This window comes from Brachyistius frenatus, unplaced genomic scaffold (genome assembly GCF_029030835.1).
Source record: "Brachyistius frenatus isolate BFR_SWC_R1_liver_20210118 unplaced genomic scaffold, ASM2903083v1 Contig_10, whole genome shotgun sequence".
NCBI lineage: Eukaryota > Metazoa > Chordata > Actinopteri > Embiotocidae > Brachyistius > Brachyistius frenatus.
The window spans coordinates 6,674,581-6,695,800 of NW_027210609.1; the positions used below are offsets into that span (position 1 = coordinate 6,674,581).

The 21,220-nt window shown below is 40.8% G+C and overlaps 2 protein-coding genes across 3 annotated transcripts; both read left to right on the forward strand.

Moving 5' to 3' along the window:
* The first annotated feature begins 514 nt into the window (after positions 1–514).
* On the forward strand, positions 515–7,985 carry smpd2b (sphingomyelin phosphodiesterase 2b). 2 transcript variants are annotated; one of them, XM_069691115.1, is made up of 11 exons: positions 515–752; positions 2,148–2,271; positions 2,376–2,472; positions 2,636–2,712; positions 3,153–3,246; positions 4,340–4,429; positions 4,522–4,604; positions 4,855–4,987; positions 5,497–5,601; positions 5,713–5,890; positions 7,554–7,985. In XM_069691115.1, the coding sequence occupies exons 2-11, from the start codon at positions 2,222–2,224 to the stop codon at positions 7,976–7,978; spliced, it is 1,332 nt and encodes a 443-aa protein (XP_069547216.1). In that variant the 5' UTR covers positions 515–752; positions 2,148–2,221; the 3' UTR covers positions 7,979–7,985. The 2 variants fall into 2 exon arrangements, with proteins under 2 accessions (XP_069547216.1, XP_069547217.1); XM_069691116.1 differs by lacking the exon at positions 515–752 and adding an exon at positions 774–964.
* Positions 7,986–8,436: 451 nt separating this feature from the next.
* On the forward strand, positions 8,437–21,147 carry LOC138616658 (plakophilin-1-like). Its single transcript, XM_069691121.1, has 15 exons — positions 8,437–8,516; positions 10,062–10,113; positions 10,913–11,107; positions 11,978–12,072; positions 13,247–13,656; positions 13,796–13,934; positions 15,472–15,679; positions 15,913–16,081; positions 16,971–17,088; positions 17,590–17,766; positions 18,876–19,046; positions 19,195–19,348; positions 19,651–19,837; positions 19,977–20,061; positions 20,503–21,147. The coding sequence occupies exons 3-15, from the start codon at positions 10,918–10,920 to the stop codon at positions 20,575–20,577; spliced, it is 2,178 nt and encodes a 725-aa protein (XP_069547222.1). The 5' UTR covers positions 8,437–8,516; positions 10,062–10,113; positions 10,913–10,917; the 3' UTR covers positions 20,578–21,147.
* The last annotated feature ends 73 nt before the right edge of the window (positions 21,148–21,220 follow it).

A 21,220-nucleotide genomic window follows, 5' to 3' on the forward strand; every position in this document is an offset into this window, starting at 1 on the left:
CCACTATGTTATCATTCCCCCTTTACTTTTATTATCAGTATGTACATTGTGATTGGGATACTTACACAATTTTGCTTAAGTAGGGTTTTAAATGTTTATAATAGAGTGTTTTCACATTGTTTTACTTAAGCACAAGTTAATTACGTGTGCACTTCTTGCATCGCTTCCTGTATTAACAATTTGATTTGCAAAAACTTCACCTCCCAGAGTGAATTGCGCGCGAGGCCGCCTCCAGTCGGAAACGAGGTTTTCAAAGTAAAACTTTGCATGACACAAGTTATCGTGGAGCTCATGTAACACAGACTTTCCCCCCCATTAAGTATTCACAATTTACTACGATTAAATGGGCTGCAGACGTGTATTCAAGTTGCCACGTCGCTGACGTACGAGCTGAAGCTCCGGTTTTATTTTGGCGGAAAAAAAAAAAATGCAACCGGAAATCCTCGCAATTATTTTTTATTTTTTTTTAACCAAGCTGACTTTCCGCCGGCAGGAAAAAAAGAAAGAAAGAAAGAAAAAAAGAAAGAAGCACACAGCAATGGAAACGTCCGACTACCACTAAGTCAGCGTTCGTCATCCGAGATGTTGGACCGACCGACTGTGTGTTTTCTTGACAATTATTAATTCGGGTTGCATTAATAGTTCGCTGGCGTTTTGTCTGCAAAGACAAAACCAGCATTACGACAAAACGCAACAACATCCACACGTCAACGCTCCCGTTAACTTCAGCTGACGTCAAAGCGGTTCGCGAGGTGAGTTCAATTTACAGGATAGCAAGTTATCGGAACCGGAACCAGCTTCTCACGGCTGCAGGACGAGCTGAACAAGATACAAAAAAAAAAAGAAAAGCTGGAGTCGTTTAGCAGCTCGCCGGTCCGGTACAATTACCTGCCAGCGATTTGAATTGAATACGCCGAGTCCATACTGACGTTGCGCTCCGACACTTTCATGGACATATCCACCGGTAAAGAACTCAGGGAGGAGGAGGGGGGACAAACAAATTCAGATTCAGACACATGTTTCTATAAAGGCAGGTACATTGTTACGTGTCCTTGATGTGCATTTACTATTTGGTTACTATGTTACTGACGACATTTTACACACACCTTTAAAGTTCGCGTTAAGTCTTGACGTAGGGCGTTGTGTATCTTACGTATGCTGTCATCTTTTACTGCCCTGTTGCCTCTGACCCTTTGATTTTTTTTTTCACCCCACTGCTGCTTTCCCTTCCCCCCCCTCCCTCTCCCCTTTTTCCTCTCCAGACAGATCAGAGCTATGTCAGCACTCTGTTTGGGTGTATTGTTGCACTCCCAGGAGAAAAACAAAACAAAACAAAACCAAAATCTGCAAAGTTTGTCTACTGCATGACAAAGTGAGGCCTGCCTGGGTCAGCTCAGTTTAAACCGTAGACTATTTAACACACACAACAAAACAACCGCGCAGACTCGAGCAATTTTTATTTTTATTTTTTATTTTAGGGTTCAGTGTCTTGCTCAAGAACACTTAGGCATGCGGACAGGAGGAGCTGGGGATCTAACCACCAACCTACTGATTAGTGCGCAACCCACTCTACCGACTGAGCTGCAGCCTCCCCGTCTTTAGCTTTAGAAATGGATGTTAATACTGAAAACTACTATAAACACTACACATTGCCCAAACTCCGTACTCCTACGCAACCATAAAACAAACTTGCACGTTCATATCTACTCGTATACAGTTTAGTATTTCAGATGAACTGTTTAAATGTGTTTAGATTTAGCTGTTAAAAAACGAGTGGTGCTGAATTTAAAAAAAAAAGATGATTAAGTAAAAAAACTGGAACTATATCAGGCTGCAGTCTGCTAGGTTTGCACTTTTGGTGCTTACTGTGCAGTTTGTCATGTTTATTTTTGTGTCCTTTCACCCTTATTCTACTTACATTTTAAAGAAATTTCATTTTATGGATTCAGAAGTGTGCATTTCCAGTTGGCCTATGTGATCAAATTGTGTTTCCTATGAATTGCTCCTGTTTTACAACAATGTTTATGTGTATGTAGAGGATATTTCTGTGTTCACAGACATGCCGGCTAACTTTAATAACAGTGGAGTTCAGACAACAGCATCTAACATTTTTATGTTTTCACGTTTATTTTTACCTGATAAAATAGGATCTGTCCCAGTCACCTCACCCGATCTGACACTCCTGATCTTAAACTGTCATCACTTCTCCTGATCTGCCAGGATGGCTAACACAGACTCTGTCGGTGTAAAGGTCTTCTCTCTGAACTGCTGGTCAGTGGTTGTGGTTTACGAAACATCAAACTTTTTTTTTTTTTCCGTCTTAAAAAGTGTATTCAATAAACCTCAGTCCACTCTTTTTCTGTTTGTTTTTACAGGGGGATCCGCTATATAAGCAAACACTGTCCTCAGCGCTACGCAATGATTGGAGAAATGTTGTGTAACGAAGACCACGATATTGTGTTACTGCAAGAGGTTGGTGGAAGCTGTCTCTCAAAGTCGTAGTTAAATTTGGTATAATTTGGAATTAAACAACCTTATGTCATAAATCTGCATCCATATTTATGGGAACAATAATAGTTCTGCAAAGATGTCTGATATTCTACTTTTTAAGTGACATATAAATGTTTTCTTTTAGGTGTGGAGTGAGAAGGACTTTCTCTACTTGAAGAAGAAACTTGCCTGTAGTCATCCTCACTCTCATTATTTCAAAAGGTAATGTTTCTGTTCCCCTCCCTCACAGGGTTACCGTGAAATCATTTCTAAATTGACTAAATTAACTCTGAACATCTTTCAGTCTGTGATTAAAATTCATGGCTAAATTGGCATATCTTCAAAAAGCCATTGAAGTAACCTGCTGTCAGAGAAATGTACTTGCATGGCACCGATTTGTCTGCAGAGTTTAACTGAAGACGAGGCGCTACCTAAAGGATTAACTTTTGCTACTTAATTCCTTCCTGACCTCCATACCCAGGCACAGGACTGAGATTAATCAAAGGTCCTACCTTTCTAATCCCCTCTGCAGCTCACAGAAATATAAAACAGATTGGTAAATACAGTAGCATAATGTTTATCTCCTTCGAAACCAGGGCTGTGAGTCTTCTCATTAATTAATAACCATTCAGCTTCTTTTGCTTTTTGCTCTCATACTGCAGCGGGGTCATCGGCAGCGGACTGGCCATTTTCTCCAAACACAAAATCCGTGACACGTTTCTTTATCGCTACTCACTGAATGGTTATCCTTACATGGTAAGTCTGGAGAGCTCGAGACACTATAGATGTCTTCTGAATCTTAACATTAATAAACGTAGTTATGCCGTGAAGCAAAAGTTCTGCTTGATAAGTCAAAGTTTTACATTTAAAATCAAGTTGTGGAGTTCGACTGAAGAAGATAAAGGAGACCGCCGTGATGTGTATTGACAGACCTCCGTCGAGGAGAGACGGAGTGACGAGTGTAAAGGTGTCGAGCCCTTCTATGTCTGAGTTCCTCCCAGGTCCAGTTAAAATGTCCCCCAGAATGTTCTGCATTTCCAGATAAGGAGAGGCACCTGTCTCATCCTTGAAACTTGGTTAACCTCGGGACAACAGACCGTCTCCAGCTATAGCAGTCACAGACCTCGTCTTGTGACAACACAGAGTTCAAGAGGAGAAAGTGACCTCCTGAGATAGGTAAACCTGTTGAGACAAAGTGACCAGATTCACGAGACAGGTAGTCCCCATGATGAAGGAAAATTCCTTCACATACACAGTGTTGGATTGTTTAACCTGCAAACTAATGTTTGTAGAAGTAAATCAAAATTTTCAGTGCAGTAAAAGAGTAACAAATATTCCAACCTGTTTAAACAGAGCATCTCTATTTTGAAACATGAAAAAGTAGCTTTTAGAAAATTCTTGCATCAAGTTGAAATGCCTGAGTGTGCAAATTTTGTGTAACTTTTTGTGAGAAAATAAAACTCAAAACAAATTTAAAATACTCAAAAGAACTGATAACTACAGATGTCAGATAAGTAGTGGCGTCAAAATGACAACATTCTCCTCTGAAACGTGGTGGAGCAGATGGAGCACAAAATGGGAATTTTAAGGAAAACACGGGTGGCTCAACACCAATAACAAATTGAGCTTAATTCATTCAGCGTGCATGTCCTCTTTTGCTTTGGAATTTGGAAAGCGTCACAATGCATTAATCTAACATCAAAAGATAGATTAACAGGGAAATCTTCCCATGTTCTGATTCACCGACACTGTTTTTTTTTCTGCATTGACTTCTTCTGAAACGTCTCGTTGCAGCTTATTCCCCCCCCCCAGCTCTTTCTTCACGTTTGATATTTTCCTCCATATTTAGGTTCACCATGGAGACTGGTTCGGAGGTAAAGCAGTTGGAATGGCCGTCGTAAACCTCGGCAGCCTGACCGCAAACGTCTACGTCACTCACGTATGGTTTTAATAACACCACTTCTCAGTCCTGCTTGCACATCATATTCTGCCATTGACCAGCGTGACGCTGTCTCCGTGTGTCGATTGCAGCTGCATGCAGAGTACTGCAGGGAGAAGGACTCTTACCTACCTCACAGAGTGGTTCAGGCCTGGGAGCTGCAGCAGTTCGTTCGGTAGCGTGGCTTCGCTTTTATATTGTGCTCGTACCTCACGAGGCATGATTTGTTTACATGGTGTAGGTTTGCATATTTCTCTTTCTGGCGTACGGCACCTGTTGACATTTAAAGCTGGTGAAACGTTTAAAGCAACAAGACATTGTCCGACAGTATTTTTTTTTAACAGGCGACACGTAATAATTGCGGTACAGTTTCTTCTTGATGTTAACTCGCACCATTGGTGAATGTGTTTTTCTGCGTCTGTTAGTCACACCTCTGCCGGAGCAGACATGGTCATTCTCGGTGGCGACCTCAACATGCACCCGCGGGACCTCGGCAACAGACTGCTGAGGTCTTACACTGGACTGCGAGACTCTTATTTAGAAACGGTTCAATTTGACGTAAGCAGTGACAATGATGCTCCGTCGTACACAGAAAACACCTGGGTTTTATTCTTAGGGTTTCAGCCATATTTTGTGTCAGTGACACTATACGTTTTTACATTTTACCAGCTTCATGGTGAAATGTATGGTACGATGACAGTGATTGACGCACAGATGGGACGTCGATGTAAGCAGTCAAACAGGCGTTACGTCTGCAATTAAGCACCATTTTATACAACGTTTATTTGCTCATACCCTAAAGTCTGGTGTTATGATCATTCGTGGCACGTTAAAAATGATTGTATGCTCAATTTCAGTTTGCACACATTATGCCAGGAAGTTGCTCAAGCTAAATGCAGCAGTTGTCATTGTGGCTTCACATCTCGGGTTCTGAAGAGAAAAAAAAAATGTCATCGTAACTTACAGAAATAATGGCCAAGACTTTTAAAATATAAGCCAGGTATTAAAAATAGAAGAAATTCCTTGTTTGATGTAAACTAAATTAAAACAAGTATTTTGTGTTGCAGGGATGTGAGGATGGCATGACTCTAATAGCGGACAACCCTTTTATCAGTAAAAAGGAGCTTGTCCCGTTTGAGAAGGGGATTCGGATCGACTACATCCTGTTCCAGGTGGGTGACGGCGTTGTCGTGACACTTTTGTGTTGACAGCAAGAGTTCAGAAGTCATCAGATGATTTTGTAATGCTGTCCTAAAGCCCGTTTCCCCACTTGTTACTCCCAGGGTTCTTCCAAAACCGACATATATTGTGATTCCATGTCCACCACCAAAGGCTCCCTTCCAGACCGTCCTTTCCCGTACTCCGACCACGAGGCTCTCACGGCTGAACTGAGGCTGAGGCCTCACATTCCAGCTGAGACTGGAAGTGGCAGACAAGCAAAGAGTCACGACTCTGCCGCAGGTATTTTTACTTGCCACGCTGGCCCGGTGGTTTAAGAGATGAAAATGTCTGCCAATGGTCCAGACTGAAATATCAGCAACCCCTGATTTATGGATTGCCACGAAATTGAGTACAGACACTCATGTCCCCCTCAGGATGAATCATAATACTTTGAGATCCCTTCTGTTTCAGTCTACCGCCTTCGTCCGTGCAGTTTTCATTTGTCCAGCATTTTGGTTTAATGACTAAAAGACCTACAAAAAGTATTTATTTTAACATTACCTGTGATGGTCACTGCTTTTAACCCCTATCAGAGTATGTGGGTAATTTAAAAGGTGTGAATATATTAACACGAACATATAGGGCTGTTTGGGAGCATAAATGGATGATGGACAAAAATGTTAGTCATCAGGAGAGCAAGACCCAACAAAAGCTCCTCAAATGTGCCGTTGCGTTTGCCATCATCAAGCGTGTACTCCTGTTCCCGTCAGGCCCAGTCCTGCGGGACGTCTCTGTCTATTCCAGACCATGTCTTGTAATTTCATCCTGGTACAAATGCTGTCCGGAACAATGGGTTAGATTAAGGAGAAGAGTGAATATTTAATGTTATGTTGTAATATTAATCCTATTCGATTCGGGGCTTAGGTAGCTCCACAGAGCATTACCAGCATTACTGTCGTCTCTTTGACTTTTTCTGCTGCACTCTCCAACTTTAAACGTGTAATAAAGCTGGAGTGAAGGATTTTACGTCTATTACATTAAAGCCTTTGCTAAAAAGGTTTGCACCATCCTGATTAAGACGGTCTCTATGAGGTGAATCTCTCTGTGTTTTACAGCATATGAATTTTTTTTTAAATCTGGTGTCTGATGAGACATTCCCGGACTAGTGATGTGTTTTACGTCACCCAGCAATGATTGTTTAGGCTGACATTAAAGAGGGCAGGATGGAGCAACAGTTGCTGCCATGGCGACTGAAAGGCTGTAGGAGCAAAGAAAACTAATAAGCAACGCAAATTTATTTATATAGCACCCTTCAGATGCAAGGTAATTCAAAGTGCTTTAAAGGCACTTAGAAATATGTTAATAATAAGATATTAAGATGAAATTAAAATTGGGATTTGGCAATATAAAACAAGATGGTTTAGAGTGCTTTATAGAGCGATAGAAGATACACATTTGCTGAGGTTTTCCAGTGAATCAAATGTGTTTGATTAAACTCGCGAGCCCTGATTTAAATGAGCAGAGTTTTTGTAGACCACAGGTATTCAGGAAGCTCGTTCCACAGGTGGCGAGGAGCATCGAAAGCAAAACTAAGTGTCCAAGAACAGTGAATGAAGAATGGTGTGTATTCTCCTGATTAAAAAAAATAAAATAAAAATGAACCTCTGTGTTCAGAGTTGTTATGAAGTATTAAAGGGGGGAAAAGAAAGCGATTGACGGCGAGAACAAACACGGATAGCCACCGGTGTAGCTTTCCCTCGTCGCGGAGGGCAGACCTGGATGTGACGTTACTGCTCGTGGACGGAGTTATTTGTAACATAAAGCAGGAGCAGGCCACGGAGCTATGACGGTTTTCTAATTACTCTCACTGCCACAAGGAATTGACAAAAGTTCCACACTGCAGGTTTAAATGATGGGAGATTTCTGACTTGTTGTCCGTCTCCTCTCTCCTTCGTGTCTCTAGGGAAGCTGGCTGAGTTGATCGACATTGTGACTGAGGCCCGTACAGAAGTCAAAGTGGGCCTGCACTGCGCTGAGAGGATGCGCTACACGGCAGCGCGCACCGGAGTGATGGGGTTGGCTCTGCTGTTCCTGGAGTTGGCCATCGCAGCGGTGCCGTGGTTGGCTCTGGGAGCAGAGCAGCCTTTCCCCCGGACCTCCTTCTACCTGCTGGCTGCGCTGTGCTTCGCCATCCTGCTGACCACCTCTCTGCTGTACATCTTTTATACCATGGAGCTGAAATCTCTCCAGGGGGCTGAAGACCAGATGAGGCTGGCCGTCGGCAGTCTGCAGGAGAAGCTGCGGGGTTTCCCTGTGGCTCAGCCTCACAAGGCCCTGCGGAGGCCCCCAGAGGGTCAGGAGCCCGGGGCCTTTGGCCCGGAGGAATAATGCTGCAGCAGAGTGGGCTCACAGGAGAATACTTTGAATTCAGCTTCAAGATTTGAGGGCGTGTGCTCCTCTGAATGTGTTACTTGCCCTTGAGATTTAGATTCGTACCGCAGAATGAACTCTAAATGAAGGACCTTTCTGAAAGTAGTGCAGGACACACGCTTTGACATTTTTTATACGTTTTATAAATATTCATCTGAAGGCTTTTATTAACCCTAGATTTCACTCTATGCACTCAAATATGCTTCCTATCTCGCAGTAAGATTCTTCTGTGCTTAAAGGTCATAAGTGTGACCATTTGTGATTTCTTGCGCCTCAGGTCTGACTTGCATTCCACCCAGCAGTAGTTTCATTGGGACCAGTTGTTTCTGTTTTAAATGAACGTTTCCCTTTTATGATTCGAAGGATCCAATGCAGTCGCTTGTGGGTTCAATCTGTGTTTGCTGACTGATGTGCTTAAATACTTACAGAAAGTAGCCCCGTGGCACTGCGCTGAAGACGCAGACACTCTAGAGGCTGATGGTTTACATTTTGGTCAGTACGTTCTCTTTTTTTTGTTTTCTCTGCTGTAGCACTGTAAGACGACGAATCCTTCATGAGCCAGTTAAGACTTTTCTGTGTAGTATATTGTTGGAAAAGGGACAAACTCTGTCTGCATGTCTCACTTCTCTTCTTAAAGACAATCTGCACTCGTCTCTCTCATACAGTGGGAAAACAATGAAAATGTTCTGCTCTTAACTTTGACCGAATTTAATCATGTGAATCTCTTTTACAAAGCACCATGTGATGTAGAAAATTTTGAAAAAATGTGATATATCTTTAGTGTGCAGTGCACTTAGTTGATTAACTAGATAAACCACTTCCTTAGTTTGCGTGCCGAGATATATTTAACGCTTCATATTGCCGTGAAATCATGCTGTGACTCAACATTTGCCTAATAATCAAAATTTGAACATTTAATTCACCGTCACCTCGGTGAAGGAGAAGCACTGCATAGTTCTTCATTTACTTAATATCCACAGAATTTCAGATGAAACCTGATGTTCATTCCAACTGAAAATTGTGATGGCCGTGCTCATGAAAGCAATAATAATAAAAAAGACTTTATGCTTCTAGACTACTGCGGCTCTGGATAAATGTGAGGAGTCAGCACACAATGGCGTCTGATAATTGAAACTGCAGATCCTGTTCAGTGAGGTTCCCACGTTCCCCACTAGAGAGCAACCTAAGTACATCTGTTACAGGCAAACTTTTTCATCAAAAACAAGTCTTTCAACAAATCAGTCACTAAACTGCCTTTACACCTGCAATTAAAAGTGAATGGTGACAGAGTGTGTGGGAACAGGTGACTACCAAATTCGCCAGATCTTTTAAGACCGCAGACACACCCAAGATGGTATGAGCACCCATGGGTGTGGTGCGTACACGGTTTTTTTTCTTTTTTCGCCAGAGCAAATATTTCACACCAGTTAAGCATTAAAAAAACAACAACAACAACATTGCATTCAGTTCTTCTCCCGAGGACAAAGATAAGTCAGTAGAAAAGGTATTTCAGACTGCATGGCATGACCTCAAAGTATCATAAATACATGCACTGTATGTAGGCTATCATAGACCCAATGCAACTTAGCTTGAAGCTGAGTCTGTTTTTGTTTTTTTTATATATATATATATCCTAAACTGAGTTAATAACCTTTCACAACAGATATTTGGATCGATACTTATTGAGATGTACAGTTAAACAGCAGGATTTAAAAAAAAAAGTCATCGCTAATAAAGAAATAAGAAATCTTTGTGATGAAGAATTGTCACTTGTATTTAAGGATAGACAGAAGTCTGACTGAAGTCCAGTCTAAATACTGTGAATTGCATTGTGCAACAGTAGCCTCCCCCATCATGACAAATTCAGTAAATATTAGTAGCAAGTAGCTATTGGTAAGTGTTTTTCCTATCTAGTAAGCAGCTATTGTGTTTTTAATTTAGTAAAAGTCTTTACCACCTTTAGTATTTAAGTCAATTAATGGTATATTGGATATCATCCAGTGAGCACCATCCTAAACTTTTTTGTTGTTTTTTTTTGCAGAATTTGTGTACTCATTATGTAAATGGACCTTCCTTATTATACAATCTAAAAGGTTGGTAAAGTTAAGTTAGTACTCAAGTAATATTTACAAGTGTATGTGTGTTTAAGTATTTCAGTTATACAGTACTTTACACCCAATTTCATTTTCTACTTCATGTGTACTTTTTTACTTGCGTTACTTCTCTACCGATTCAGTTTCAACAATACTTATCACTGATATGATCATATCTGTCACACCATTGGTATTTTTTTTGTTTTGTTTTTTACTTAAAGTGCGTTTTTCTAATAACACTTTTTGTTTTAATGAAGCAGGATATTGAATGCAGGACTTTCACTTGTAGTGGAGTATTTATACATTGTTATGTTTTAATAACTTGTCAAAATGGAGCTAACCAGCTTTAAAAAAAACCAAAAAAAACAACATAATCCAATGTTTTTATAAACTCATCACAGGTTTTAGATAAAATGCTTGATCTGAAAAATAGTAGTAAACAAATGATTTTAGTTGAATTAGTATAGCCTCAGTATGTATTTGCATATATGATTGAGTGGCATGAAATGTAAATATTCAAGTATACAAGTCCGCTGCTTAAATCAAGTCTTAGACTACTTCCGGTTGAAGCTCTCTTGTCTATGTGCTTTACTTGTTCACTGAGGAGATAAAAAAAAAAAAAGAAAAAGAAGGAAGAGCAAAAGGCACGTAGCAGTTCATGTATAATGAGCCTGTAGGCGCGGTCATATCGAGCTGGAGAGGGCAGGGCAGGGCAAGGTGCGCTCCGACGGCTTCAGACATCACCGACTCTCGGCGACAGTTCTGAAGTTGCTGAGCCGTCTGGATTTTTTTTTCCCAGCAAAAATGACGAGTTTGGATCACCTGAAATCGGCCACTTCCATCGGGAATGTGGACGACACGTCTCTGGCAATGCCGTCTATGAGCCAGTGCCGATCAGGACAACAGCGCGTCCTGGAACAAGTCCAAACTATCCGGAGGACAAAGTCCAGGCAGTCCAGGAGCAGGAACGGATCTACTTCTTTATCCCCAACAAGTAAGAGCAGCAACACACATCGGGGCACATTCAGATCAGGATACGGAGGACTTTCGGGGACACCGAGAAAGTTTTTGTCCCCTTAAAACAAGTCAATTTGGTAAACATTTGAAACGCCTTTTGAAAAAAAATAAATAAAAAAAAAATGGTTTGAAAATAAACCGCAAAACCTTCATATTATGGGTCAATAATTTCATGGGCAGTTTTTTTTTTTTAAATTATAGCCTAATTGGTGCAAACAAGACTACAGAAAAGTTGAGACCAAGATCGCTCAAATATTATATGTTGTAATTGTTATTTTAAACAGCAGTTGCTGATTTTGCAGCCATTAAAAGAGGTGTGTCACTTAAAATACAAGTGAAAGCAAATTTCATACATATCCTTGGCCTATATCTATCTACATACAAGTATATGTACAGCTGAAACATTTGTAAAATCAGAATTATAGCTGTAATTTATTCATTTCGATGTTCACCATTTCCACAAGTCTGATTTGTTCAACTTAAATACAGTTTTCAAGTCATTATTGATTCAACATTGTCAGTAGAATTTGCTGATGTGTAAAATTAAACCTGCAGTTTGACCTTTACTGGAATAATGAGTAAAGATCTAAACAAACTTTGACGAATCCTTGTTCTTCCTTTTGGGCCTGTGCCAGTCTGAAGTGTTTTTTCAGACTTTAATACCTTGCTGTTGAATATCTACTATGTTAATATGTAACTAAACCACAGATCATGTGTGCTGCCAGGAAACTAAGCAATAAGTCTGTTCTTTTTTTTTCCACAGGCAAAAGCAATAAATCAGGGGTTATAAAACAGATGTGTAGTGAACATGACAATCAGAGCTGATAATATTCAACTTTCTCCTCAGGCCCTTTGAACGACTCCGTGTTCGTAGATGCTTTGAAATCGTACTCGAGCACATCTAATGGGAGTGTCCTCTTTGGGAATGGCTTCTCTAAAAGTGTGAGTTATCATATATCTCATCTGTTTTTCTTAATCACGCCAATGACTGGAAAGAGTGACTCCTGTGGTTGTATCATCATCATCGCTGTATCATCATTTAGAAAACACAAATGATTCTGAGAAAAGGCAACACCCGAGTGAGGATTGTTCCGGAAATTTGGGTGTTCAAATATGCACTATGCACATTGTGTTTTTATCAGGCTGATTTTAGCTTCTTTTTTAAGAAAACTTACTGTGATAGTTTAAAAATGTTTGCTAAAGGCTTCAATAAAATCATCATTATTATCGTTATTTATTTTTTATAGTAGCAGTAGAAGTTGTAGTAGTCTTACTAGTGGTTATTAGTTTGTAGAAAATGATTGAAGAGTTTTCTCTTCAGATTTCTAATTTTGTCCGTCTAAAGCACTCATGTAAATAATTTCTCTCGTATATGACAAAGAGAAGTAGTTGTTTTGACTAAGTGGAACCAGCAAATATTTGCCATTTTTGTCTGAAAAAAGCATGACGTCATTTTTCGATTGCTAAAATAGTTTAAAATATTTTTCTTTTGACCAGCAAATTGGTCAAACAAATAATCCACGAAACACTGCAATTCTGAAATAAACAAAAAAGATGTGAAAATTAAAAAGTCGTCTGAAAATTGTATAAAAAAAACAAAAAACGTTTGGCAGCCTTTTAAACATTTCTTAGGCGCGGATTACATGTGGGAATTTTGTACTCCAGATCTTAGTATTTCTCAAATTCACCCTGTGGCCCAATTCTGATGGAAGTACTGTACTGAGAATTGATTTGTAACTCTCACAAAATCAAACTGAAACCTTTATTTGATGCATGTTGTTGCAGAAATAGGCACAAGAAACACCCCTGATGTCATGGCAGTCCTAATGAAAACGAGGCCTCAAAATGTATTGTCCCGAGTTGACTTTTCTCCCATTTGTGTCTCGAAACCTGTTTTAGATCTTTCCGGAGTTTTTCTGTCTTCTCACCAAAAACCTCTTTGACAGCCTTTCCCACAGAAGCTGCCAGGCTTCGCTTGCACTGCGGGGTTGCACACCAAATTTGATCTTTCACAATTAATCTTGCTTTTGCTGGGAGTCACTTCACTTGGTTGCAGATGTTTTCGCGAGATGGTGTTTTCTGTCATTGTAAACACATGTGTCCCCCGGCTCTGCAGATCAGCTTCGAGAAAAACACTAACCGGCAAACAGTCAACGGCTTCAAAGGATCTACTGGGAAGAGGAACACAGTAGCTTCTGCCTATCGGTATGAGAAAGGTTACGCCCATCTCGACTCCATGGCAGCGGGTCAAAACAACACCAGCCGCAGCGAGCCTAATCTGAACTGGCAAAGCTCTGTGCCGAAACCGTCTGTGCCCTCGCAGAGACAGCGCACATACAAGCAGCAAAGGTCCACCACTCAGTTTCTGACCAGCACCATTGCGCCACCTCAACCTCGGTTCGCTGCAAACGGTACAAGTCCGACCAAAACAAACAGCCAGTTCATATACAGTCAAATTGACACGCCCAAGACGGCCTCGAAGCTGATCGTCGCCGACAGAACGCCCAAGAGCAAAGGGGATTCTGGGTAAATTGGAAAATACAGTTTTCCTTGACCGACGTGCTTGATTTTCTTTATTTTACTAATCAATGTTTTTATTGAAAGATTAAATTATGCTTGCGTTCTCACATCGAGTATAACAAACCATTTCATATTTATGCAACAGGTTAAATGGAAACGGAGTAGCTGATATCACTATGAAGGAGGCTGTGGAGTATCTTTCCAGTGAGCATGAAACGTATCAGCACTGTGGCGCTTCTTACATCCAGCACAACACTTTCATTGACGAAAAAGCTAAAGAAGAGGTAGTTTATCTGGTTCTTATTCTGTCTATCTTGTCTTATAATGTCCTTCTATTGTAACCGGTCAGTGTGGACATTGTGAGAAATGGCAGTTGACAAAGGTGGGGGAAATGTTTTACATGTATTTCCCTGCAACATGAAAGTCACTGTCTACTCACCACATGTCCGTCAAAACTCCCCTTAAGATTTTCTTTCACAAGTGTATGTGCTGATTTAGAATTTTCATGTCGAAAGATATTGTTCCTCAGATTAGATCTCACTGATCGTGGCTGTCACCTCACACCGTTTTATCACTTGTGCTCCAAAGAGACTCTAAAACTAACCAGCACTCTCACAGTATTCTGGAGTCCAACCGAGGCTCGCATGCTATGTATTATTGTAGAATAACTGGTTTTACTTTGTTATTATACTCGCAATTTCCAAGACCAATTAAATGTGTATTCGTTAAGATTGTAATTCTGGTTCATTTGAGTACACATGAGGTTATCATGGTGACAGCAAGTGATGTTCTAAAGAAAACAGGACACAGAAAGTTATCCTGGCTCACTCACACTTATCGCCCACAGCTTCAGTTTTCTTTGCTGTGATTATAATCTGGAAACCTCAACCACTCTGAAGCACAGACCAATCAGCAACCAGTGTGAATGGTTAAGTGTGATGAAGTTGAAGTGAAAATGTAGTAAATGTAGTTGCAGGTGGTCCATGCGGTGGTCGATGCTGATTGGTTAAAGGCTGCTCCAGTAGATTCAAAATTAAACTGAGGTCTAAATCCAGAAGGATTGAATGACCCATACAGTCATGCAGTGAGCTTGGTTCTGGTAACAGTAGGCTAACACTGCGTAGCTACGATGCTAAGAAATACAACAGAAGAAAAGTGGCCTATCTGTTTACTGCACAGCTAAACTTTATGCTGTTCAATGAGAATTTGTTTTAATGTGAAGCAGCAGGATTAGGAAATGTTTGCATTAGCAGGACTTGATGAAGCTCTGATACAGCGTGAGGAGAGTGAACTTTTAACAGCGAGGTCGACATCAATGAAATGAAATGCGAGATTTCCCGCGAGTCCCTCGTACTTTGGTAGGTAATTTGAATCCAGCACCTGAATAACAGTCACGCACTGTCCCTAACTATAACAACTCCTGCACAGGAGGTAATCAGGTGCTGAGAGGATGAACCTATGCTGACCCAAAGAGTTAAAAAAAAAAAAAAAAAAAAGTTTGACGGCATGAAAATGTTTAGAATTAACTTTAACATGCGGTAAATCTGGGTTGTTGTTGTTTTTTTTTTTGGGGGGGGGGGGTCTGAGCTGTCTGTGGCTCAGTTGGTGTTGCCACTGTCATGATTTTTAATCCTCCATTTCTCAAACTGAGGCATTGTTTAGTACTATAATGTGTAATCTGTATTGACAAATCCAGGCTTCATAGGAGAGCAGTATTTTGTAATTCTGGTCTAAAAATAAATCCCTGTCATTTCACTTGTGTTAAATGATTGCATTCTGCGTTTTCCCTGTACTAATCCTGAAGCCTTCGGTGTCTCCCAGGTGCTGAAGCTCAAAGGCATCTCTCCCCTGGTGGGTCTGCTACGCAGCCCCGGTCCGCGAGTCAGCCAGACGGCCGCGGCTGCCCTCCGAAATTTGACCTTTAAAAGCGACAGTAACAAAGAGGAGATACAGCGCTGCGGTGGCATCACGGAGGCCGTGGCTCTGCTCAGAGATACGGACTCCGTGGACCTGCACAAACAGCTGACAGGTACCCGTCATAGATCCGTAATATTCAACTCCATATGTACAGACACACACACACACACACACACACACACACACACACACGCACACACACGCACACACACAAACTAACCAAGCAAGTCAGACCAAACCAGCATAGATTCTTTTATATTTTGTATTTTTTTTTTAGCACAGGGAGTTAATGACTATTTGATTGTCACGCTGACAGAGCGGCTCTTGTGTTCATTTTCTTTCCAGGGCTTTTGTGGAATTTATCCTCTGCAGACAACCTGAAGCCCGACCTGCTGAAGAGTGCCCTGCCAGTGTTAACGGAGCACGTCATCCTGCCTTACACGACGGGTCCTAACCGGACCAGCGCGAACAGCCAAGACCCTGACGTCTTCTTTCACACCACAGGATGTCTTCGGTGAGCAAAAAAAGAAAAAGAAAAAAAATCAAACTAAGATGTAGATATCATTTCATTCATGTAATAGTTTTTCGGTGACAGAGATGTATTTTCTTTGTTTGTTTGAATTGTGAAGGCAGATGCAATACAATCAGTCCTAAATGTTTCTGTCAAAAGTGTTATTAAGAAGTTTATTAGACTTTTTGGTAATTTTACAGGATGATTGGAGGTGCTGTTGAATTGTCTTCACTTGTAATCAGATTTCCCTTGAATATCTAATTGGTCGTTTTTATAAGGGCTTTCTGCCTTACACACCTTAAACCATGATTATCTCGCCGAATTTTGAAATCTTTAAGAGGCTGCCGGCTCCAATTGAGAAGTTTATCTTGTCAGGATTGCTTCATTGGTCTTTTCATCTTTTATATTGTAATTGTGAATGTATGACATCACCGAAAGTCATCGTCACAGATGAAAGCGGCATGATAACATTTATCTTATCTACTACATCAGCAAATACATGGCTGAAATGTCAAACGCTTCCTGGATCGCTCTGAGAAAGCTGCAATTGTTTGACTGCTGTTTTGTTAATATCACAGATTACACAAGAATAAAATTGTTTATAAAGGTGTAATGAACCGTAAAGAAATCTAAGATTTCTTAATGAACCCTTTGCTGAAAGGCCTTTTTTTTTTTATAACTGGTCCAGTCTGATAAATATTTAAACCTTTCACAATACTTGTAAAAGTTCAAACTAAATTAAATATTCACATACTGTCCTTATATTTCTGTTTGTACGGCAGTCTTAATGTAGATTGTATGTGTTTGCTACCAATATCTCTAACACGAATGTGTTTAATCTGTAATGTACACATCAAATCAAAACATGAACACACGACTCTTATGTTAACAGAAACCTCAGCAGCGCAAAGCAAAGCAACAGACAGACGATGAGAAAATGTCGAGGTTTGGTCGACTCTTTGGTCAGTTATGTTAAAGACTCCTTGGAAGCAGGAAAACCAGATGATGAGGTAAGCGAGGGAAAAAAAGATTTGTCTTTATTGTACCGCAGGTTTTCTGTTGATACAGCTCTGTTTCTCGATCTCCGTCCCGCTTTCAGTCTCATTTTCAGTGTCGCTCTCATATGCATGTCATACTTTCGTGTGAGGGGCAGTTCTTTTTTTCTTTGTTTTCTCTATTTATCTAATTGAATTTAAAAGTACAATAATGTGTTTCTATTACTGACTTTCAGCTTCGGTGCCGCACAGTTTGTCATGTGAAGTTAAATGACCTTACTTTAGTTCACCTGTCACTTTGGACTGAATTTGCATTCCAAATCGTGATATAATTATTGGCTTCATATCTCGATGTACTTAGTTTCTGTTTTAGGTCGAGTGAAAACCTCTCGACAAAATGTACTCATTAGAAGTTTTGACGACTGCCGCTCCGCTTTTGGACCCACATCACGTCGTGCAGACCTCGTGTGCACGAACACACGTGTCTCTTACGTGTGTCCTGTTGTGTTGGAACAGTCCGTAGAAAACTGTGTGTGTGTCCTGCACAACCTGACGTTCCAGCTGGAGGCCGAGGCGCCGGCTCTGTTCAGCAGGATCACAGCTTTGGCAAAGACCGTCAACAGGAGCCACAGTGAGAACAAGACCAGCCCCGTCGGCTGCTTCAGTTCACCGAGCAAACCACCGGAGCAAGAGGTGAGATAAAGTCACCGGAGACGAATACACGTGTCAAAATATTTCCCCAACTGTTAGAAAAATTACTCGGAGGCTGGATTCAAAATCAAACATATCGGACATTTAGTCTCGCAAGGAGGAGCAAATACATGCACGCTCAAAGAAGGATGCCCAGCATTGCTCAACGTCTCTCCTCCGTAGGGCAGCTTCTATACAGCGTGACAAGCAGTTGACAGTCACCCCCCCGTTCCTTTTAGATCTAAGTTCAGTTGTAGGTCACAAGATAAGGACATGTGGACGTCGTAAATTAGATGCCGCAAAAGACGTTGTAAATGAGACACTAGGAACTTCTTATTTTCTTTCCATCACCAACGGATACCTATAATTAAGATACTGTACTCGCCAGAGACACAGGGAGACAGCACCTACAGGCACCTGTCAGTTTGTCGAGACATAAAATCCTCAATAATTGCAAGATTACAGCAGTCATCATTACAATCCAGTTTTTCAAAGACTTTGATCGACTGACACTTTGTGCTCTGAATCCTGAAAGCCTGTTAGATTTATAACGCTGACTTTGTGTTGAATCTTTCTCACTACGTCGCTGAGCATTAAAAGAGCACATCCTGCAAAATGAAGTACACGAGATCGGCTTTAATTTGCAGTATGTTTTTTTATTTAGCATCGTCACACAGAGGTTTTACAAATCATCCAGATTTATTTTATGTCACTGCAAAAGTTGTCATAGCATGGGGTAATTCTGCATTACTTCAAATGATTCAAGTATAATCAGAACTTGAAAAAAAAAAAAAAAAAAAGTTACACGCGCATAATATTAGATATAAAATGTTAGATGCAGGTTGGCATAGTTGTGAGAATCAAATGTATATATATAAAAAAAAACAAAAAAACATTTTAAACAAAGCACTAAAATGCTCAAGCGTGTATTTTTTTTTGCGGTGTAATTTTTATTTGCACACGTTAAAACGCATATGTCAGAGGTGTGAGGCAAACTGTATGCTGAAGTGCAAATATGCAAACGTGTGAGGTAGTGCTGGACAAGGCTGAGGATACGCAGAGATCACTGGCCAGAGACATGCTGAGGATGATCTGTTCTCTGTCTCGTCCAGCATCACTTTGACTTCCCCGTCGTGGAGGACCCACAACCTAACGGGGCGGGCTGGTTGATCCACTCCAAAACGCTGCAGAGTTACCTGTCGTTGCTTAGCGCCAGCCAGCGAGAAGAAACGCAGGAAGCCTGCTGCGGAGCGCTACAGAATCTCACCGTACATGAAGGCATTGTAAGAAAACAACATGTCACACAGCGCTGACACAGTGACTAAGTAAAATACTTCAAATTATGACTTGCAGATTCAGCTTGTTTGAAAATATTCGTACGTTAGGCGGTCCCAGGTTGGTAGGAACTGATCTGGTTTTGTGTATCCACAGGTCTCCAGTGTCATGAGCCAGACTATTGTGCAGAAGCTGAATGGCCTGCAGGTTATCAGCCCCCTTTTAACGTCAGACAAAGTCAACTTGCAGAGGGGCGCAGTGGCTTTGGTCGGAAACTTGACCAAGAACACACACCTGCACACTGCCATCGGTAAGACGACAAAACGACAGTGTGTTGGTTTAACAAACAGGTTCATTTTTCAGCATTTTCTCTTTATTTAAAAAAATGCCATCTGTTTCTTTTAAACATAAATACCATTCGATATTAAACACAATGAGATTGCATAAAATACAAAACCCTTTTTTTTTTATATCCACAAAACTTTTTTTTTTTTTTTTAACTTTTTTGTTCACTTTCACTGAAGTCAGATACCTACCTAGACAACCATTCTCCTAAACAAACATTTGCTTGTGTTAAACAGTCCGTTGGTTTCGTTTGTCTGGTCATTGAAGGTCGTAAAGCCCTGCCAAAGCTGCTGAGCCTCCTCAGCGAAGGCACCGAGAAAGGCAATGAGTCGGACGATACCCTCGCCATGGCCTGCCAGGCTGCCAGCAGCCTGCTCGTGAGGAAACCTGAGATGGGCAAGAGCTTGTTAAACAACAACCTGATAAAATCGCTGACCGATCTCAGCGAAAACAAGTAAGGTCCTATGTGTGCTGAAAGAAAATATGCCTGTGTGTGCACGTATTCGAGAGGAAAAGAAGATTATATTTTGCATGCCTGCTGGATTTACACAAATCCAAACTGATTTTTAACAATTATTTATCCTCATTCTTAGATATTTCCCCAAATCCAACAAAGCCGCGGCCCTGTTTCTGTACAAACTCTGGTCAGACAAAGATACACAGAGCATGCTGAAAAAGGTGAGTTGTGGTTAAACCCTGAATGCCAAGATCTGTCAGGGTTTGGGTGTGTCCTCTCAGTGTCCCTTAGATTTAAGGGTTCACACCCCTCTCAGGTATTTGTGAGAAACCGAGGGAGAAAGGTTGAAGGACTAGACAGTGTTCTCAGAGAATGGCCGGTTAAAGCAAATGAGACACTCGAGTGATACGGCGGAGGAATCTAGCAGCTAAGGTTTGAGGAATCAATTGCAGGACTTTGTTTGCACACCCTGCAGCAGCATGTTCGCATGATGCACCGTAGCACCATTGAGGGTATGCACACATTTGAACTCAGAGTATATTGTCGAATTTTTCCATTGGCACAGCACAGACTAGCGTGTGAGTTTGTCAGTGTGTTACTTACTGTTAATTCAGTGCAATTAATGAGGTGGGAACACTAATTTATAACTATTTGTCCCGCAGCAAGGGATGAATAAGTCCTCGTTTGTGAATGACATCACCACGGCGGCACACAGGTCGGTTCAAGTTGTTGGTTAACGTGACAATTTAACGAACCTCTGAAAGTCATGACCCCGCGAGGTTTCTGCACATCCACAGGACATAAACACTCCGATGATGATTTTTTTTTCAGCTGCGTATCCATGAACTCTGACTCTGATTATGTAGATCCGTTTATGCTGTCACTTTATGTTTGCTTTGTAGAAACAAAAGGTGAGGGTAAAGATGATTTGAATTTGCTTTCCTGGTTTTAATGCTGTCAAATGTCTTAAATGTAAATTTGGTTTCTTTGCCTACAATCTGGAACCATTGGCTTGCTTTAGTAGATCATATATTTCGGGTTAGTAGTTTATTTTGCACTGAATTGTATGTTTTAGTATCATAAAACAACAATGTAAAAATGTATTTTGAGCTTGTAAAATGAACATGCTTTCTGTGGATGATTAGCTATGACACTGTCTTAAGCAGTCATGTGTTTCCATTTGGTAAACATACGTTTTTTTTTGGTGGTGGATCCGTATTTTTTCACGTGTATGTGCGATTTTTAAACAATCTACTTGTGTCAACCTTAAAAGTAACAATAAAGAATGTACAATTTGAGCTGCACAAGTGATACATCACTACACTCAGGGGGAGTTCATTATTTGTCATTTATCATGGTCAGTGTTATAGCACAAACGAG